General features: G+C 45.3%; 1 protein-coding gene across 1 annotated transcript in view; it reads right to left on the bottom strand.

Annotated features, from left to right (window-relative positions):
- Positions 1-21,679, bottom strand: part of ADAM12 (ADAM metallopeptidase domain 12) — a 334,496-nt gene that overhangs the window by 97,889 nt on the left and 214,928 nt on the right. Inside the window, exons 5-6 of the mRNA XM_014832041.3 lie at positions 17,310-17,386; positions 1,529-1,715 (exon numbers count right to left, since the gene is read on the bottom strand). Of these exons, the coding sequence (XP_014687527.3) occupies positions 1,529-1,715; positions 17,310-17,386 (264 nt within the window). The remainder of the gene's footprint in view (positions 1-1,528; positions 1,716-17,309; positions 17,387-21,679) is intronic.

Genomic DNA, 21,679 nt, shown 5'->3' with positions numbered 1-21,679 from the left:
AAGGCACAGTGATAACTCGCTTGAGCTGCTAGGGTGGGTGGTGGGGTGTGGGGAGCGCTCTTCCAACTCTGCTCCCTGGGGTTCAGACTCTGTCTCCTCCAGTGAGCGTCAATGTCAAAGTGAGCCACAGTCTCTGATGGGGTGTTATTTCCCTCCGGCGTGATGCGGAACAGAAAGAAAAACAGGTTCTGAGCACCTGCCATTGAACATCTTGGGAACATGTCAACAAACAGAGGAAGTTAGGGTCATACAGGCAGGACTCCAGGATGGAAAGAATGAACGTAAAAATTACAATGAAAAGTCCCGAAATGGTTCCCTTAAGAGCAGGTGAGGGGACCACAACCTATCCACAGGTATGGGGGAAATTTTAGGAATGGGAAGAAATTGTTTAGGATACTGTTTACTATTTAAATTTAGAAAAATGATTAGGAATGAACAAAGAGGAATAGTATTTATAAAATGTTGAATGTTAAGCAGCGTAACACTTAAAGTCAGGAAAGACAATGTGTGTCAAGTGGAACTTTGATCGTGTCCCTAGACTGTCAAATGAAAGCACAAGTGATGCCATATCTATGAATTCTTGATTTCTTCTTAATAGAGGAAGAGGAAAGCCAGAGATGAAGAATCAGGAAATTACTGGTAAGTTCCTATCTGGTTGTAGGTGTTTAAATTCAGGGCCTCCAGCCAAATGTGGGGAATGGCTGCCCTCACTCCTTTTTAGGAGGGTTCTGCTGCGGCCTATGGAGCCCACATAACACTGGGTGTAAAAGGGTCAGCCAGACATTTGGGGCAGAGGTTTCACAGTGTTGCACCCTGGGGTGTCAGGGCCCCGTGTTTCTGTCCACCTGGCGGGGAGAGAGCTGTAGCCCAGACTCTATGAGGCAACTAGTCTTCCCAGTTCTGGAGTAGAAGAGAAGACCTTTGATGAGCAGACCCAGGGGCAGGCAGTGAGAAAACACAGACCACTTGGACAGTCACAGGCGGTAAGTAGGACAGCATCTGCAGCATGGACTGGGGAAGCAACACCCCTTAGCAACACATTGTGTGGAGAGACTCAGTTCACTTCTGCACAGGCAGGCAGGCAAAGGCTGGGGACAGTCTGCAAATCGTGATGAAGACCCTAATTGTAAAGCAGACTTGTGAATGAAGAAACTCCATTATTGTCTTTCTCCTCCCGAAGAAGGAGAGCTGCCTGAGAGCGGGGGAGGGTCCATTCTTGTCTTGTTTACCATGGTAGGGCGTAGCCCTGGGCCTTGGCCCACAGTAGGTTCTCACCGAAGACATTATCAATGGTGAGTTTGTCGACCTTTGAGCCCGACTTCACTCGGCACAGTTTGAGGGTGAGGCCAACACTTGCAAGACAATGATGGAGAGTCCCATATTTGATTATGCTCTGCCCACATGATATCAACCACTCCAGATAAACTGGGTGATTCAACCCCGCAGATACAACATCCAGATGGTGGAATTTCTCCAGATGTCCTAGCGCCCAGCTCTCCGAAAACACAACATTGGGTTTCCCTCCTACCCTTCTTGCCCGCCTCTGGGAGGGTGGTGGGAGCCTGTTATCCGCAGCGAGCCCCGACGTGTTGTGATGTGATCCACACGACCCCCAGACGCCCTTCAGGGTCTCCGCTGGGAAGAGCTGGTATCTATTGGTTGCATTTTTCATTGGTTCTAAGATGTAGGTTTTATTTTCAAACGTAATAAGTCCCCTGTTGAAAGAAATAAGAAAAAATATATAATTTTTAAGGGCAGCTTCTTCTGTATGGCTGAGACCCAGTTCTTAAGGAGAGAGAGAATGAAGAGAGAAATACCAAGTTATTTACATTCTCAAATTTTAATCGGAAAGGGCATTTCTGTGCCATATGTTTGCACTGATTCATTTTGCAAATCTTTTAACAAGTCTGAGAAATCTCTTGTTTCAGAATTTCATGGTAAAGAATAGACTGCATTTAGTCTTTATTTTTTAAACTTCTCAAAGATATATTGCTGGGAAGAAGAGTTGAGAAAAAAGCTGTTTCACCTGCTTAGAACATAACTATATCTGAATTAGCAGACACCATTCAGACGGGAAATCCTACATCTGAATGATTCATCCTGATCAACTGTATTTCCTAAATATTTGAAAGGATTCTGATGTAAGGTTGCGTTTAAACTTACGTGCTTTTTCTTTTTTTGTATTTACTTATTTAATTTGTGGGAGATATGTGACTAAAGGAACCAATGTAAGTGCACAGAGCATTAGAACTTCTGCTTGAAGGCGAGGTCTGCGGGGAGCCTGACTTGGCTAAAGGTGGACGCTCCTTATAGGGGTGAAGGACACGATTGAGAGACGTCGGAGAAGGTGGCCTTTGGAGTCCGGCCATCTGGTTCAAGTTCCAGCCCTGCCACTTACTAGCTGTGTGACCTTGGCCTCTTTGAACTTTGCTTTCATCGCTTGGGCAATGAGATAATAATAATTACTTCTCAGGGCTGCTGTGTCAACTCGTTGATACTTTTAGCCCCGCAGAGGTCACCAGTCAGGGCTTGAATGGCAATGGCTTTGTTATTGACAAGGGTAGATCCATGGACCAGGTTTCTGTTAATGTGGTTATTCTAAAGACTGACAACTTCAGGAAGGTTCTATGCTTTGTTAACACATCTGCCCACATACTGGCCACTCGTGGCTTCCCGATGTGAAATACAGCATCATTAAGATAAATATACTTCTGGAAATGACAATAACTAAACAAGAACCTTTTGTTCTAAGATTTAGGTCTGCGAATAAAAGTATAAGTTCTTTTAAAAATTGGACACATTTGCTAAACATTCTAACTTGCAGAGACAGAAGGTGGCATTAGGCCATGGACCACAATGCATGTCTGACCTTCTGGAACAGGACAGAGCTGAAGCTGGGTCCTGCCTCCTGGAAATGAGTAATGTCAGTATTTTAATTTAAAAGGCTCTTCCTGATGTTGAAAGAAGGATTTGCTTTAGAGAAATGGCAAGTTGGGTAATATTAAACTGGCAGCTCAAAGACTTCCCACACATCTAGCAACTTCCATTATTTAGCAAAGCGATCACAATCTCTCCACCATAGAAATGCATAAAATTTCCATGCAAAACTCATCTGATTGTAAACAGACACTTCTAACATGGTGACTCTGAGCCTTTTTTGAGACATGAACATCCTTATACTCTCCCCAGAATGATTTGCATTCACATATATCCACAATATTTTGCAGATAATTTCAGGACATTCAGGACTATAGATGAAATCCATGGTTTAGGGCAGTAGTTGTAACACATGATTTATACTTCATTAACCCAAGGATTTGAGTATACTTTAATCCTTAAGAAATAGCTGAAAAAGTTGGGTGCTCCATCAGTTTCCTTCAGAGAATTTGAGCTTGCTTCCAAAGGAGGGACCTTGTAAGGTGCTCTGAGGCCATTCATTATTGGTCATTATTTGTCCAGTCATTCACTCATCCTATGCTTATTGATGGTCCATTTATAGGTGACTACTTAGACATTCTTAGATTTTAAAAGAATGACAGTATTTCAATACTCAAACAGTATGGAAAGATGAGGTCTGAACTAGTCAAATATTTATTTTGAACACAACCAGTGAACAAATACACACTAATCAATTCATTATTATTCAGCTGGTTTACTCCAACCGTCCCGCTTTAGGAAGCATTATAGATGGTGGGGGAAACGGACATCATGCCCGGGACACTTACAGCCTGATGGAGAAGATAGACCAAGACACATGGGACGATCTGAAACCACTGGAGAGCTAAGCTGTGTGTTACCAACACTCATAACATTTACCTGTTCAGAAATAGGAGGAGCCAATGTGATTTGGAGTAACTGAAGAATTTTTGGCTATTTTTAAATCCCACAGATTGATTAAAAATCATCATATATAGCCATCCTCTTGTGTTCCCCGCCTCCCACCCCCTCACGCCCCAACTAGTGTCTCTGTGTGTCTCCAAGTAGATCACACAGACATGACTTTGGTCATCAACTCTGTGGGGTGGCTTGTATCTCCTTGCTTGAAAAGTTCTCTAAAATAAAACTTAGATTTCTAAGCTTAGGATGGCTAATAGGGAATTTTAGTTTATTAAAGTTGATTTTAAAAAAGCCTAAATTAAGAAAGAGAACTTTTTTAAAAGGGGGGTAAAGGGGAAAATGAAGACACTTGAAGGGAAAATACAGGTTTGCTAGAACAGACTTTCCCTCCCTAAAAAGAAAATGACACCAACGTTTCATTTTGTACTGCAACATTGTCTATTTTGCACTGGATTTAAGTAAGCTGAATACTTACAGTAAAACATGTCACCCAGTTCTAAACAGGAGAAGCAAATTACCAAAAAAGTTTTTCTTCTTAATGGAAAATTTCTAGAAATTGTTACTTAGTCATAAAAATGTTCCCATATCTCCTTTTATCTTTTAAGTCATCCAAAGGCCAGATGTTGAGAAAATGGGGTGAAGCCTTTCCTTTTACTCCAAACAATTGGCAGCCTATAATACAGCTTAATTAAATAATTGCTTTGGACTGTCTTGGGTATAATTAATCATTTAGCTCTAGAGATTGCTGGAAACCACAGTGGACACAAAATTCAAGGATTCAGGGTTTCTAAGATGTAAAGTTTTGATGTTCTCACAGTCCTTACTGGCCCCACGCTAGATAAGCGAATGTAACTTAAGTCGAATGTCATAGATATTCAGTTGTAAACTTGGAGTTGGAAGTATCTCAGAGTATGGAATTTAAATCCAGGAGACTTTGAGACTGAGAGTCTTTTTCCCTTGGTGGAGTAGGGGAGAAAGGTTAGAAGATAGCCTCCAATGTTTGGGAAAGTTGAAGCCTGTGGGTATCTTCTCTTCGGGGAGAGGAGGAGAATTGGGAGGATACTGGACCGGCCAGCACAGGGAGTGTGAGGCCAAGTTCTCGGGCAGTGAGCTGGGCATGGTCAACGGAGGGAGCAGAAGAGAAACAGGTGGCTGGGGGTGACAAGGACCATCCCTTATGGTGCTCTGCCTAGGATCCAGGCTCTGGGCTGTGCCCATTACATTTATTACCCATCGGATCTCCACAAGGCCATTCTCTCCACTGTCAAGGGCATGCACGTGGCTTGAGGCAGAGCTGGGACCATGTGTCTGAGTCACAGGCTTCTCAATCCCCATGCTCTCCTGCCTCCCTCCAGCGCTGTTTTGAGAGGGGTGTGGGGCCTGGAACAGGGACGAGAGTGATGGAGGCAGAAGTCGGAAGGAAAGGGACGAGAGAAATGGAGCTGCTGCTTTGAAAATAGGCAGGCTGACTTTAAATGTTAAAATCCTGTTGTTTTTCCTTCAATGGAAATGAAGAGGAATCTATTAAAATTTTAAATTGATTTTGTTAGCTATCAAAGAGAAAACTCAGGAGACCTACCTATATTTCCTCAAGATGAGCTTTTGTCCTTCTTAAAATTCAGTTTTTAACCTCCAAAGCAGTTGTGTCCCCGGCAATAACACAGCTTAATGTTGTTGTTTCTATTATGATTTTTCTTACTAGTCCCAGGCAAGTGGGATAGTGGTACATGGATTTTGACTACTTGTAATAAGATAATGATTAGAATATATGAATTATCTGGGCTAGTTCCATGTTCTATTGCTAACTGAATTTTCTTGGGAAAAGGCTTTTGGTTTCAATAGCACGCTGCCAATCATAAGTTAGAAATGCAGTTGGCATGAAATTTTTTTTTTTTTTTTTGGTGAGGAAGATTGGCCCTGAGCTAACATCTGTGCCCATCTTCCTCTATTTTGTATATGGGACATCTCCACAGCATGGTGCGAAGAGTGGTGTAGGTCTGTACCAGGGATCTGAACCTGCAAACCTGGGCCACTGAAGCAGAGCGTGTTGAACTTAACCACTACGCCACTGGGCCAGCCCCTATGAAATTTAATTTCAGGGGTTTTTTTTTGGAGGAGCTCATGGGTAAAATGTTACATCCCACCTCATATAAGATTGATGCACAGTGATGGTAGCAATATTAGTGAACACATAAGCACCACAGGGTTTATTTTCAATGAGTAACTTCCATGTGAACTATTGATGAACAATCAAAGCAAATATTCACGATCCCCTACTATGTGCCAGTACTGGGCTAGCGCCCTCAAAACACGCACAGACGTCTCACCCATGCTTCCCACTGCAAATGTAATCCATAACCAGGCTCGGGAGGCGTGACAAAAGACCCAAAACATTAAACTATTATAAAGGATTTTAAGAATAGTTATTATTGTCATATCAGTAATAATAATAGCAGCTACAATTTATGAAGAGACCACTCTGAGCCAGGCTCCTTTTCAAAACAACAGCTTTTTTGAGAAATGATTCACATACCATTGAGTTCATTCTTTTAAAGCATGCAATTCAATGGTTTGTAGTATATTCACTGAGTTGTGCAAACATCACCACTATCTAATTCCAGAACATTTTCATCACCGTCAAAACAAACTGTACCCACAAGCAGTCACGCCTTACCCTGCCCTGCCGCCACGAGCCGGGCTCTTGAATTCTTGATTTTCTCTAACATTTACAGCAATTCTGTAAAGCAGGTATCATGAGCCCATTTTACTAGTAGGCAGCCAACGATAAGAGCCCAAGGTCTCTGCAGTGGGTTGAATAGTGTTCCCCAAAAAGATATGTCCAAGTCCTAACCCCCAGTACCCGTGAATGCGACTCTTGGAGCAAAGGTCTTTGCAGATGTGATTTTCAGGATCTCAGGATGAGATCATCCTGGCTTTCAGGTGAGCCCTAAATTCAATGACGTGTGCTTATAGGAGACAGAAAAAGGAGAAGCAGGGCCACACAGGGAGGAGGGCATGTGAAGATGGAGGTGGAAACTGGAGTGATGCATCTACAAGCCAAGATACACCACGGAGTGCCAGCAGCCACCAGGAAAGAGGCATGGAAAGGGTCCCCAGGCAGTGCCTCCAGAAGGAGCCGACCCTGCTGACACCTTCATGTCAGCCTCTGGCCTCCAGAGCTGAGAGAGAATACATTTCTGTTGCCGTAAGCCACCCAGTGTGTGGTCGCTTGTCCGGCCAGCCTAGGAGACTCACACAGTCACACAGCTGGTCAGCGGCAGAGCCAGGATTCCCCAGATGGACCTGGCTCCCGGGCCTGTTCCCCTGTCCTTGGCCACACCGGATGCTCAGCCCCACCCCCCACCCCCCCCAGTCACCAAGGACTGAGACCGGGGAGGGGGCAGCTGACTTCCGAATGCAAAGTACGGCCCACAGGACGGGTGGTCAGCCCAGCGTGGATGGAGGAAGCGTTGATAAATGGCCCGTGTGGAGCAGGTGACCTTGAAGGGGGTTTTAGAGCATGGGAGCACTTGAAGACATGGGGAGCACGGGGGCCAGATGAGTGGCCTCGAAGGAGCAAGAGTACAGGTGAGGGGAGGCCAGAGCGTGCTCAGAGACACCAGACCAGTGAGGACACGTGCGGATGGACAGGGAGAGTTGGAGAAGGAAGGGGGATGGGACTTTGGGGCAGGAAATGGCAGGCGAGGCTCGTGGGCCCCAGTCTCCGCCTCTATCCTTCCCCCTGGCTTTAGGCCTCAGGCTGCCTTGGTGGCCTCACCACTCATCCATCTACACACTGTTCATGCAGACCAACATACTGTCCCTCACACACTTCACATTCCCACCTGCCGGGACTTTGTCTTGCTGTTCCCTCTCTCCTCTGCCTGTCCCCACCTCCATCCCAGCAGCCTTTATCAGATCCACCTGCTCCCTCTATCGTAACCGGTGGTGGTGATCCCTCCGGCCTTGAGGGATGCAAGCCGGGCTAGCGCTGCATTCTCCTCTTCCGTGTCCCCACCTAAAGGCCTCCACTGCTCCTGGGGCAGCCTTTGGCTGGAACCACCTTCTAGGCTGATGCGTGACTTCGAGGTCCAGGTTAGCCATCCCTTCCTTCAGGATTCCCCGGGATTCACGGCTTTCTGCTGAGTTTCTCGTGCGGTTTTGTGCACATTTACTCCATGGCACTTACAGCATCACATTAAAATGACGTCTAACTGCTTGACACACCCAGGGAGTATTTTCCTGACTTATTTTCGTCTTGCCGGCCCCAGCACCGGGACTGGCACGATCAGCATGGCATCAGTACGTGAGCAGGTGATCAGTACACGTCTGTGGGAATACTGTGGAACAGACACGTGAGTGAAGGAGAAGCTTTGACGTGCTGGCCGTTGGGAGCCATGTGGTTTTGAGTGCAGAGGGGTGGCAGGACTTACGATATGATCGAGCAGTAATTTTGAAACATGACCTTCTGGAATGTGCAAGATGGCTGTGAAGGGAAGGGTGGAGGCAGGAAGCATGGGTGGGAGGAATTTAGAAATCTTGGAGTGAGGCTTGCTCCAGGGTGGTGACGGCGAAATGTGAAAGAAGAGATGGATGGAAGCGATGCTGTAAAGGGGCATGTGCAGGGCTCGGTGCAGGAGGAGGTTATCAAAGATCCCCAGGGGCCAGCTTATGAGCCTGAGATGGGCTGACCTTTAATAGAAAAGAGGTCAGGAGGGGCGCCAGTCTGGGGACCCAGAGGAATTTGGATCTGGACATTTCAAGTTTTGAGGGAGGGGGGCCTGAGAAGAGCTGAGACTTGACCTTCAGGGTGGAGCCCAGTGCAGCCTTGGAGACGGTGCGGACGGGCCGCGAACCCAGCAGTGGCTCCCACTGATGTTTACACAGGATGGCTGAATGAATATCTCCATGGGAGGAAGAGGAAGAGTGAGGAGAGCAGTGCAGAACCCTGGCCAGAGGATCAGAGGGGAGCCAGTGTAGGTGAGGCAGACAGAAGCTGAGGGAGCAGCAGATCACAGTGCAGAGGTCAGGTTCAAATTGGTTTTAGCTCCACTCTATGCTAATTTCTTCCTTAATACCATCTACTACTCTTTAAAGATTTTTTAAAAATTTGGACTGGTCGGGATTAAGTTTCACTGACCACTCGGCAGTTTGGGGAGGCACCTTTATCCCCCCAGTGTTTACTGAGAGCCCGTGATGTGCCAGGTTCTAGGCAGTGCTGGGTCGGGCCTGCCCTGCCTTCCTGGAACTCATGGTCTAGCGGACAGGAAAGTGAAGGCAAGGTCATCTCCATGTGCCTGAGTTTTGGGTCCCTTAGACCACTCTGCCCTAGGCCATTTAGGTGGAGCTGTGAGATCTGGAAAAACCACATCCATCCAGGTGAGCGAACACTGGAGCTGAGCTGCGAGGTGCCGGGGGGATGGCGATTGCACGGCGTCCTCAGATACGGCTGGCGCTGCAGCCCATTGCCCAGCCCGCCCCTCTCCCTCCGCCTTATTCTCCTCCTAAGATCCTTTTCTCTTTTTACTTTCTCAGCCGAGAGTTCTTCTTTAATTTCTTCAATGATCCATTGCTTGTTCAGTAGTGTGTTGTTTAGTCTCCACATCTTTGTGCCTTTCTCAGCTTTTTTCTTGTAATTAATTTCTAGCCTTATAGCACTATGATCTGAGAAGATGCTTGTTATTATTTCAATTTTTTTAAATTTGTAGAGGCTTGCCTTGTTTCCCAACATATGGTCTATCCTAGAGAATGTTCCATGTGCACTTGAGAAGAATGTGTATTCAGCTCCTTCAGGGTGGAGTGATCTATATATGTCTATCAAGTCCAATTGTTTTAGTTTTTCATTCAGCTCCACTATTTCCTTGTTGATTTTCTGTCTGGATGATCTGTCCATTGATGTGAGTGGGGTGTTGAGGTCCCCTACTATTATTGTGTTGTTTTTAACATCTTCCTTTAGGTCTGTTAATAGTTGCTTTATGAATCTTGGTGCTCCTGTGTTGGGTGCATAGATATTTATAAGCGTTATTTCTTCTTGATGAAGTGTTCCTTTGATCATTATATATTGTCCCTCTGTGTCTCTCTTGACCTGTCTTATTTTGAAATCCACTTGGTCTGATATGAGAATTGCAACCCCTGCCTTTTTTTCCTTGCCATTTGCTTGAAGTATTGTCCTCCACCCCTTCACCCTGAGTCTGTGTTTGTCCTTGGGGCTGAGGTGTGTTTCCTGGAGGCAACAAATTGTTGGATCTTGTTCTTTAATCCATTTTGCCACTCTGTGTCTTTTTATTGGAGAGTTTAGTCCGTTCACATTGAGAGTGATTATTGATGCATGTGGACTTAATGCTGTCAATCTGTCGCTCATTATCTTGTTTTCCTGTGTTTCTTTTCCTGTGTGCTTTAGACTACCCATTTAATACTGCAATTTCTTATGCTGGGTTTCTTAGATTTTTCCTTATCTATGATTTGTGACTCTGTTCTGTACTTTATTTTAGTGTCTACCTTGAAGTTTGTATTTAGAATCTCGTGTATAATATAGTCTATTCTCTGGTGGTCTCTTACTTACTCGACCAATACTGATTTAGACCCTTTGCTCTTCCCCTCCTAAATAATTATTTTCATTTTTTATTCCAACTCGTCTTATTAATTTGTAGTTAGAGTGCTAAGATCGTCCTTGTTTTGGTAGTTTCCTTATTTTTACCCTAATGCTATAGTTGAATATTTGCTATCCTGTTCTGGTTCTATCCATTGGTCTTCCTAGTCTGTGGATTGTGTCTCCTTTCTCCCTTTTTTCTTTTTTCAAGTATGAGAGCCTTCTTGAGGATTTCTTGTAATGGAGGGCTTTTAGTTACAAATTCCCTTAACTTTTGTTTGTCTGGAAAAGATTTAATTTCTCCCTCATATCTGAAGGAAATTCTTGCTGGGTAGAGTATTCTTGTCTCAGCCTAGAGTTCTGGTCAATTTCTTCAAATGAGTCAATTTAACTTGTTTGCTAAATTGTAAACAATAACACTGCATTGATGCAGTTTTTTTTTTTTTTTTTACAACGCTTGTGCTTGCACCGATTGCCAAATTGCAAACAATTCCTTTCATTATAATGGTTATTCCTGATTCCATGGGCTATAACACTTGTCAATTCTACCCTTTGAAAAATAAGTTGATTGACTATTTTTCAATACTATAGGGGCAAGAAGTATTCCTGCATTTTGTGTTATATTTGTCTTCACTATAGGCAATTTGGTGTGGTAAACTTTACATCACACAATTAAAATATTGGCAAGACTTCAAAGGACACAGTAATGTGTGTACTTATTCAGGTACCAAATAGCCTCGTATCTGAATATTTTTATTTAGTTGAATTTTTTTTTGCTGAGGAAGATTCGCCCTGAGCTAACATCCATTGCCAATCTTCCTCTTTTTGTATGTGAGCTGCTGCCACAGCTTGGCCGCTGACGGATGAGTGGTATAGGTCCACACCTGGCAACTGAACCCGGGCCACTGAAGCAGAGCATGCTAAACTTAACCACTAGGCCACTGGGGCTGCCCTTTAATTGAATTTCTTTAAAGCATTTTATGTTGTCTCCCACATCTAAGGCCAGGGCTAAGAGCTCTAGGGGCTATATGGAATGTGTCCCCATCTTAAAGGTCCTTACAACAGGGTAGGCAGAAGAAGAGTAAGGTATGACAACCAATGGTAGATGGGGCAAGGAAGGACCAGTGCCTTAACACAGGGATGTAAGTCAATGTTTATGAAACATCTACTACGGGACAGGAACTGTGCTTTCTAAGCTAAAGGCTGTCCATAACAGTACAGGGGAAGGAGGGTCGAGCTGCACAGCAGGGAGTTAGGAGGCTAGGGTAGGCTTCATGGAGGAGGCATCGTTTGATTTGGGCCTTGGTGGGACAGAGGACCTTCCAAAGCCAAATGAGAGATGGGGAGAGAAGTGTGTTCCAGGCAGAGGGACAGCAGGGATAAAGACAGACATATGCATGGAGAATGTTCTGGAAACACCTAGAAAACTGTGTGGCTAGAATGAGGGTTTTCTCAGGGTAGAGGCTGAAAAATAAGGTTGGACCCAAATTGTGCAAAAGGCTTAGTGGAACAAATATGGAACTAGGAGTCAGCCAGACTCGAGTGTAAGAGGGAGTTTTACCCATTACAGGTGAGGAACCATGGGAAGTCTTCAAAGTCTCCTCCTCAGGGAGCCCAATTTTAACCATCATGCCAGAGGTGATGGGAAAACTCTCAGCTTAATCCAAAATGTGAGTCGCCAAGACTCCTTGTGCCAGATATCTGAGCAGGAGCTGAGAGGGCAGAGGAAGAGAAGAAGAAGAAATAGCGAGAGACAGTCTCTTTCCTGGAGGAGCTCCTGGTCTGGCCGCAGAGCTGGAGGGGGTGGGAATGTGGGAATGTGGCATTTGTGAATAAAATCAGGACTGGGGGACATGACCATTTTGATGCTCCTGCAGGAGTGTGCCAGGCTTGGCCATTTGTCCCAAGGACAAAACACAGCAGGTTAAGGCAGGAGCAGAATTCTCTGCCTATCCACAAGACAGTTTGGTATCTGTGTACTACAGTATCGACGAGTAGCTGACACTCACGGGGACGCCTGTGGGCTTCGGTACTCACTAGCGGGGGTGGGGGGGTGGTGAGGCACAAAGCAGCGAGAATAAATGAGAGACCAGAACACAAAAGGAGAATCACGAACTTGCACTGAAACCGTCCTGATGAAGCCGGAGCATCTTGGGGAGACATACGATACAGCACAAAATTAACTTATGGCCTGAACTTCGCATTTGACTTGGAGTCCTTTCAAAGTCAGAATAAACTCCACGGCTGAACTCATTTTTATGGCCTATTTTCCACGTTGCACTTCATCCCCTCCATTAAAGAGCTGTTTCCTCTTTAATCCCCCTTTCTACTGGGATCTTCATGCTTTTTTTCTCCCCTTATCTTCTCCCCTTCAAGCTTCAAATGAAGAAGGATGACTTGTTGCTTCCCCGCTCTCTTTTCCATTCCAGAAGAGTTTTTCCGTGCCTGCCCATCTTTGATCAGCCTTTCTGAAGTAACGCAGGATGTTCCTTCTCTGTTTTTTCTCTGCAAAACTGTAATCAGCTGAACTCTAATTAATGTCTCCCCTAGGACCCTCGAGCTTTCCTCCATGTTCTTAGATCTTCACGTATTTTTGGGTCACACCATATTTAACATACTTTTTAATCCCTGTTTTCTTTCTCTAATCTACCAGGCTGGTGCTACTCTAGCATTTTTTCTTTATTTCGAGTCTCAATCGATTCTTCTGCCAGCGAGCAGTTGATCGAATGCAGCTTTCTCTCTCCTCTGATTCTCCACTTGCAAGATCATAAAGTTGACTGCATAACTCCGGAATTTCTCTGTTGATGCACGGTCTGCTGCTTTTCTAACAACAGCACAGAGATTGGGAAGTGAAAATTCTCAGGAGCGACGTTCCCACATGGTGCTCCCCGTTACTGCGCCCACCCCGTCTTGGTGGGCGACACCAGACGACGCAGCGCTTACTCTTCTGACTTTTCCTGAAATGCCAGCCACAAGTATTTCAGTGTCTTTCTTTGCCAAATTACGGTCTGTGTCAGGTACTGGGAGGGGACGTTCTCCAGGTGCTAGAAGCGAGAGATAGACGCTGAGACACAGACACTGCCGAATCTGGTCAGAGACTGACCCCTCCATGTGGGAGGAACCGGGGACCCCGACAGTCACCTGTGCCTTTGGGGAGCAGAATTGGGAAGAGGGATGGGGAGCCGTGATGGAGAGGCACTACCAAGTGCAGAGGGCAGACCTGTCCTATTTGAATATTACTCTGGGAATACTCTACTCCGTCGTTCATCTTCATTTTTTCAAACTAATTAATGTCACTGGTTTGTAAATTGTTTTATTATAAAAAGGAGCTATGGGGAATACTTTGGAGATACCCCTTTTCTCTTTACCTATGAAGAATTTCATATCCATGAACTCACCTGATTATCAAGCATGTCAACCTGGACACCTCCATTTATGCCTGTTCTCAGTTGTGTGATTTAAAACTTCCCCATAAACGTGTGGAGGCCGCTGCTGGAGGAAGCCTGTTTGTTTCTGAGCATCCCTGGCCTTCATCCTTTTTCTGGCAAATTTCACGGTTTTCCTTGCTACCCTTACCACTGCCAGCTTCTCTCTCCTTCCTCCTCCTCCTCAGTGCACACCATGCATGCGGGGCCTGTCCGGGTCCTGGAGACCCTACCTGGTGACTGGCTTTCCTAGGGCTTCCTCAGTTATTACTTCTTTCCGTAGCAGGAACTTGGTCCTTTTGTGTATTTGTGCCCCATGCTACCTCGGGGAAGCGAGCCTCAGACACACAGCACTTTCGGGGGAGAAGGCAACAGCCAGAAGCTTATGCAAATGCTAGAGTCGCCAGCCTCTCTAACACCCTTGAAAACGTTTCTAGACTCTCACACATCCACAGTCGTCACCTTTCTCCAGGCCCCCAACTCTCATTGGGATTACGGCAAACGCTCCCAGCTGAACTCCGGCTTCTGCGCGCATCCCCTACAGTCTATTTTCAGCCCAGCAGCCAGAGTGACCTGGGGAAATGTTAAGTCAGACCTGGGCTCAGAGCTCCCAAGGCACCCATCACAACGACGGGGAGGCCAAAGGGCATCTGATCACCTTCAAGACCCCTCACCATCCTGTGTTCCACTTCACCTCTGCCCTCATTGTCCACCGCCTCCCCCTCCCCGATCCACTCCAGCCACATGGGCCACCTTGCTGCTCTGCAAACCCCAGGCATTTTCCTGCTTCAGGGGCTTTGTACACGCTGTTCCCTCTGCCAGGAGTGCACTTCCTGCAGACATCTGCATAGCTCGCCCCTCATCTCCTCCAGCGCTGGCACTGAGGAAGTGCTCAGGGGATGTTTACTGAATGAATGAATAACTGGAGAGCAGCAAATCCAAGCAACAAAAGACCCGTGTTCACTTCCAATCAGATTAGCAGACTTTTCAAGTCCAATAGTGTCACACAAATGGGATATGAAGAGTGCTTTCTACAACTAATACGTGCATGCAGAAATGTGTGTGTGTATACATACTCAATGAAGTGAGACAAAAAGAGGTTTAAGTCTGTGTCTCTTGACTTGGAGAGACAGATAGGGTTGGGGACAAAGTAAGCTGTGGAGTGATGTGTATGACTCTATTTTTATGAAAATAGACACACACACACGCACACACTCCAAGCCCTGACCGTGTGGTTGCGTGCACAGGAGTGAGGAGCAGGCAGCGGGGGTACCTCCACATTTGCTGCCATGTTTTACTCGGGTGGGACTGGAGTAGGGTGAAGGCGGAGAGGATTAGCTTTTGCACATACTGTTCAATTCCAATGGGAAATACTTAAAAATGAATCAGACATATTAAGCATTGGGGAAGACGTGTGGAAATAGGACTCTCATACTCCAAGGGTCAATGGAAATCAGGGCAGGCACTTGGAGAACTAAGTGGCAGGACTGTTGTTGGTACAAGCAGAAGCGCTCATGCCCTCTGAACCACGTTCCTCGTCCAGGCGCCTCCCCTCCCGAGCCCTGTCACAGAGACACAGACTGCCCAAGGCCATGCCGAGCAGCGCAATTTGCAATTGAGGAAAAACTGGAAATCACCTAAATGCACAGCGTGGAGGGAATGAAGAGATAAGACGTGGTCTGCTTGTAGAATGGAATGTTATGCAGCAGTTACAGGGAGGGACCTGTGCCACATAAGCCAAAGAGGATGGATGTCAAAACAGTGCTGACCTCAAAAGCCAACTGCAGAGGGAGACGGGATGCTCTCTCCTCACACTTGTAAGTGTGCAGGTGACCTGTGTCATAAAGAATGGGCAGTGGCTCATAGGGGGACCTAGGGACAGTGAATGCGGTTGGAATGAGAGGTGGAGGGTGCAGTGGAAAGGTGCTAGGCCCTCAGGGGCATGGTCGAGGGATCACTCCGTCTGCACACCTGACACCCTGCTTGGCCCTGCAGGAGAGCCCCTCCCTTGGGGCTGCTGGCCCGGGGATAAGCCAGCACTGACCCAGGCCCCACAACTGACTCTGGCCCCACCAAGTGACAAGCTTCTCAGCTGCTGGCTCCTCCCCCACCAGTGAGAACATTAGGGCTGGGAGGGGCTTCTGCTGCACTTGGGTGTTCTCTGTTCTACTAGAGAATTTTAGTCACAAATGACTCTGCTGTGAATAAGGAGCTGGCCAAGGTGATTATTTATTAATTCAAGAATATTCGTTAAATGCCTACTATATGTCAGGATTAATGTGTGGGAAGGTTTCCAAAACAGTGCCCATTTCCTGTGAACTGTCCGTGAGGCTCCTGTCTTCATCTGCAGCTGTGAAAACCCTGCCAAGGGCCAGTGAAGTCATCACTTGCATTTGCAGAGCTTGACTGTGCGTGTGTGTGCATGTTGTGTGTGGTGAGTTTGCAAGGTGTATTGCGTGTGTGGTGTTGTGGTGTTTGTGTGTTGTGGTGTGTGTGTGTATTGGTGTGTATGTTGTCATGTGTGTGGTGTGGTGTGTGTGGGACGGTGTGTGTGTGCTGTGGTGTGTCTGTGTGGTGTGGTGTGCACAGTATGTTGCATGTGTGTGTGTGTTGTGGTGTGCGTACCGTGTGTGTACAGAGGCTGGTTCTCCACAGTCCTATGCAGAACTCACAGAGATGTGGCGGTTACTGCTGACACACAGATGCCATCCTGCTTTTCACTCAAGCTGGCACGTTCTCCCAGGCCCTTCTCTCTCTTCCCTCCACAGGACCACACTCTGGTGCCACAGCAAAGCAGGACTTGAAGGATGCAAGCTGTTAGTTTACAAATTCGATAAATAAATCCAGTGAAAAGGCTGAGGCAGCTGGAAATTTGTCAGACAAACTGGTTTTCCTGGGGAGCACAGCAGAGCCACCTCACGGCTAATGACTGTGACTCAGAAGGAGGGGCTGTGAGGAAACACCAGGGTTGACTGGTCCAGCGGCGGAAGGGCGTTGTTTCTTGGACTGTAGCCAAAGCCCCTATCATCCATGCCTGTGTTCAGATCACCTGGATCTGGGTCAAATTAGCTCTTTACTTTGTCTCCTAACAAGAGGGGGCCTTCTTGTTTTTATTAAGCAAGCATCTTAAATGTTAATACCTAATGTCCTATCTTTTAACATTAGGATTTAAGCATCAGAGCTCATAAATGAAAGACACACAGAATCCTTGGAGGATGAAACTCAGCCAGTTCCACTACTTTCAACCTACCAGGCCTGAGAATGGCCTCAAAAGAGCCACTGTGACCCTGGGGAAGGTGTGCTCTTGCGAGCTGTAAAGTGAGAGCCTTCTCTGTCTTGCCAGGTGGAGGTGAGGCCCCAACATTTACTCTCAGTGCTGTAGAGTGAACAGAAGAAGAAAGAGGTGGTCTGCAGGAGTTGTGCTTAAGATCAGAGCCGTCACTGTCATGGTCACTTACCTGAGACCAGAGCAAGTGCTGAGACTGACCATCGAACCAGAATATCCTTGCACATGTCCATGGTAGTAACAGTGACCCTAAAAGGAGGAGAAAGTCAGTTCAGTCATATCTTCTTGCCCAACTCAGAATAAACCAACTGCCTCCAATCGTCTTCACTTGTTTTTAGCTATAGAATTCCCTTTTGCACAAAATGTCGAACCAGCAGTGTTAATATTTAATGTTGAGCCCAATGTGACCCAGCCAGGACCCACGGCAGGAATATCTGATTTACGGAGAGATTATCAATAGGAGTTTAAAATGCATCCTGATTCCCTTCTTGTCTCTCTGACATCCTTCAGGAAAGCCCTGATGTAGAATGTTTTACAAAATCCAGCAGCAGAACAAATCACTTTGACATTGCCGTTTTACCCTCACGTAAATTGTCTTTTGTAATGAGATGAGGAACCGTACGGGGTATTTAAGCACACTGTGAAACGTAATAAAATGAGGCCTAAATCTATGGCTTATGAAAACAGAAAAGCAAATGAGAAGAAGGGGGTTGAGGAGAGAGAGGGGGGACCTCGCTGCATTGCCCAGTTGAGAGCCGAAATCTGTCTCAGCAGGAAAGAGGAAGCTCTTCTAAGTCTAAAACAAAATCCCTGTGTGACGTGCCTGCAGCATTACATTTCCTTAACAATGTCATCGCTTGCAAAAAGAAACCACTGCACAGACACTTCCTTAGTGAAGATAGATAGCTGTCCGGAATCAAGGTTAATTTTACTGTTGAATAAAGGTTGTGTTACATCCCCAATTAAGTGGCCGACTGGCGAGGAATGCTAAGCACACTCAGCACTCCTCATTCCAGTCCTCTCAATGCCAGCTGCGTGCGGGGCCCAGCAGCAAAGGGCTGCGTCTTCGAAGGAGGAAGAGAATGAGAGCTCGGGTTTCAGCCCGTCCCAGCTGTGCCCGCGTCAGCGCAAGGCTCCTCCACTCATGACAACAGTGGTTCTCTTTTTCCAGGGCAGGGCTTGGAGTCCAGTTGTTCTGCCCAACAAAGACAAAATTCCAAAGACCACCTTGACTTTGCTAAGAAGGAAGACCACATGGGGTCGAGTGGCTGAGGAAATCCCATAACACCATGAGAAAGGGGCCGAGATTTTCTTTGTCACTGAATAGAGGACAGCATTCTGGGATCATCTGAAAGGCAACTATAGGACGGAGATGGAAGTGCTGCAGGACATTTGTTATTTTGACTTTTTCTCATGGATTCTAGAAGTTCTTTATGTATTCAGGATATTAATATTTTCCCTGTTTTTATGTGAGAAATGGCTTTTTAACTTACTTATGATCTCTTTTGTTGTACTGAGTTTCCAGCTCCTAGAAAGACAAATTTTCCATCTTTCCCTTTATGCATTTTGTATATTGCTTATGGTGGCTTTCCTCAAGGTCGTACATATGTCTTCCTTTGTTTTCTTCTATAATCTTACAATTTACTCTTTAATCTATCTGGAATTTATTTTTGTGGAGGTGTGAGGTTGGAATCTAACTTTCCCCCACAAACTAAGAGCCAGCTCTTCTCCACCACCGCTTTCTTACTGATTTGAAATGCTACCTTGTCATTATCGAATACCCACATTTGCGTGCGGCTCCCCTTTCATATCCTCTGTGCTGCTCCACGAGGCAAGCCTCCAGTTGGCCGTTCCTGTGCCAATACCACACTCTTTGAATTACTATTGTTCTATAGTACATTTTGATATCAGAAGAGCAAGTTCTGTTTTTTGATTAAGATAAAATTCACATGCCATAAAATTCACCTTTTAAAAGCATACAATTAGTGAGTTTTATTATATTCACAATTTTGTGCAGCTGTCACTACTATCTAATTCCAAAGCATTTTCACCACTCCAAAAAGAAACCTCATACTCCTTAGCAATCACTTCCCATTGCCCGCTCCTCCAGCCTCAGGCAACTACTAATCTACCTCCTGTTGCTGTGGATTTGCTTGTTCTATTCGTTTTATTTCATGTAAGTGGAATCATACAACATGTGGCCTTTTGTGTCCGGCTTCTTTCACTTAGCGTAATGCTTTCAAGGTTCATTCATGTTGTAGTAGGAATCAGTACCTCATTCCTGTTTATTGCTGAATAATATTATATTGTATGGATAGACCAAATTTTGTTTATCCGTTCATCAGTTGATGGGTACTTGAGTTCTTTCCACTTTTTGGCTATTATGAATGATGTTGCCATGAACATTTGTGTACAAGTTTTTGTAAGGACATATGTTTTTGGTTCCCTTGGGTGTACTCCACAAGTAGGTATATGGTTATATACCTACAAGCAGAATCGCTGCCTCATATGGGAACTCTTTGCTTAAACTTTGAAGTACTGCCAAACTGTTTCCCCAAGCAGCTGACCCAGTGTATGGGAGGAATGCATGAGGCTTCCAACTTCTCCACATCCTAACCAACACATCCTTTGGTCTATCTTTTTGATTGTACCCACCCTAGTGTATGTGAAGTGGTAAATCATTGTGGTTTTGATTTTCATGTTCCTAAGATTAATGATGTTGAATATCTTTTCACATGCTTATTGCTCATTTGTACACCTTCTCTGGAGAAACATCTTTTCAAATCCTTTGCTTATCTTTTAATTGGTTTATTGTCTTTTTATTGTTGAATTGGAAGAGTTCTTTATATATTCTGGATACTAGACCCCTATCAGATATATTATTTGCAAATATTTTCTCCCATTTTGTGGGTTGTCTCTTTACTTTCTTGATCATATCTTTTGAAGTATAAGGGCTGATCATTTTGATGAGCTTCAAGCCAACTATTTTTTTCTCTGATTGCTTATGCTTTAGGTGCCATATCTAAGAAACCATTACCTAACCTAAGGTGAGGAAGAGTTACACTTATGTTTTAAGAGTTTTACAGGTTTAGGTTTTAGCTTTTCGATTCACTCTGAATTAATTTTTGTGCATGGCTTGAAGTCAGAGTCCCATTTCATTCTTCTGCATGTGGATATCCAGTTGTCCCAGGATCATTTGTTTAGACAATTCTTTCCCCAATTTGTCTTGGCAACCTTGTCAAGAACAAGTCTTCCTTTTGGTACTGTTCTTTTTTCCAAGAGTTTCTAGGTTGTTATTGCCTATTTTCTCTTTCAGGTGAATTTTAGAATCAAATTTTAAGCTCTGTAATAATCCACTGAGATTTCCACTTGGACTACATTGAAAGCATAGGTCAATTTAGTAAGAATTTGTATTTTCACAATAAAGAGGTTTCCTATTCATGTACATAGTACGTCTCTCCATTTAAAAAGAGCATTTTTATGTCTTTCAGTCTAGTTTCAGATTTTTTTTTTCATATGCCTATTGGAGTTTTCATTAGGCTTGTGCCTAGGTATTGTAGAGGTCTGTTGATGTCATGAATAGGACCTTCTTTCTATTATGTCTTATACACTGTTATTTTTAATGCAAAGGAAAAGTTTTGCTTTTTTTTCCAAATCTTGTATCAGACTCTCTTGCTGGACCATCTTGCCAGCTTAACAGTTTGTAGCATATCTTGGATTTTTTATGTTGTTGATTAAATCAACTGCAAATGATGAAAGTTTTGTGGACTCCCATACAGTGTTGAGGAGTGGGACGGCCAGGTGTCCAGGGACAAAGGCAGGAGAGGGAACTGCCCACAGAGGGAGAGCATGTGCAAAGACAGTGGTCAATGCGGGGAGGGTGGCAGTTCAGGGCCCAGGTTCGTTCTGCTCAGCTGGAAGATTCAGGTGCAGGAGCACGACACTCATAGTACCCTGCTCCTCCCCCTACAGAGGCTGTCCTTCTCAATGAGTGCGAGGCTTACCAAAGTGTGCATGACGGAGGGTGGTGGGGGCACCCGCCTGCCAGCCGCATCAGGCATCCACCAGGCCATGGGGACCTTGCTGCCAGCTTGCCTCTTTAGCTTCCATGTGAAATAACTTTGAAAGGCTCTACAGTCCCCTCTCTAGAGATAACTTTGGCTTGGGTACTTAAGGGAGACAAGATCACAATTCTCTAAACAGGAGAGGGTCGTGTAATTGGATCATAATGCCCCAGGGCATCAGCAGGGTCCCTGTTCCCTCTACATGGGGGATTGGAGAGAGGATTTCAGTCCTGGGCACCCTGCAGGCATGTCTGAGCTGAGACGAGTCAGAAAGTGAAAGGATAGCAGCCAATGCTACAGTTTAGGCTGCTTCGGGTAAGCAGAATCACTGGTTTTTGACTGTTACATATCTTTGAGGGGTTCCACACTTTACAGAATTTGCCTCATTTTAGAGAAATGTGAAATATAGGCAGCTAAGGATTGGTTAAACAGTGAAAAACCAAATGGTGGGAATAATCTTAATTACTGACCTCTGAAA

The sequence above is a fragment of the Equus asinus genome, chromosome 2 (genome assembly GCF_041296235.1).
Source record: "Equus asinus isolate D_3611 breed Donkey chromosome 2, EquAss-T2T_v2, whole genome shotgun sequence".
NCBI lineage: Eukaryota > Metazoa > Chordata > Mammalia > Perissodactyla > Equidae > Equus > Equus asinus.
Note: the sequence above shows the minus strand (reverse complement) of the source record. Positions and strands in the feature narration are given on the sequence as shown.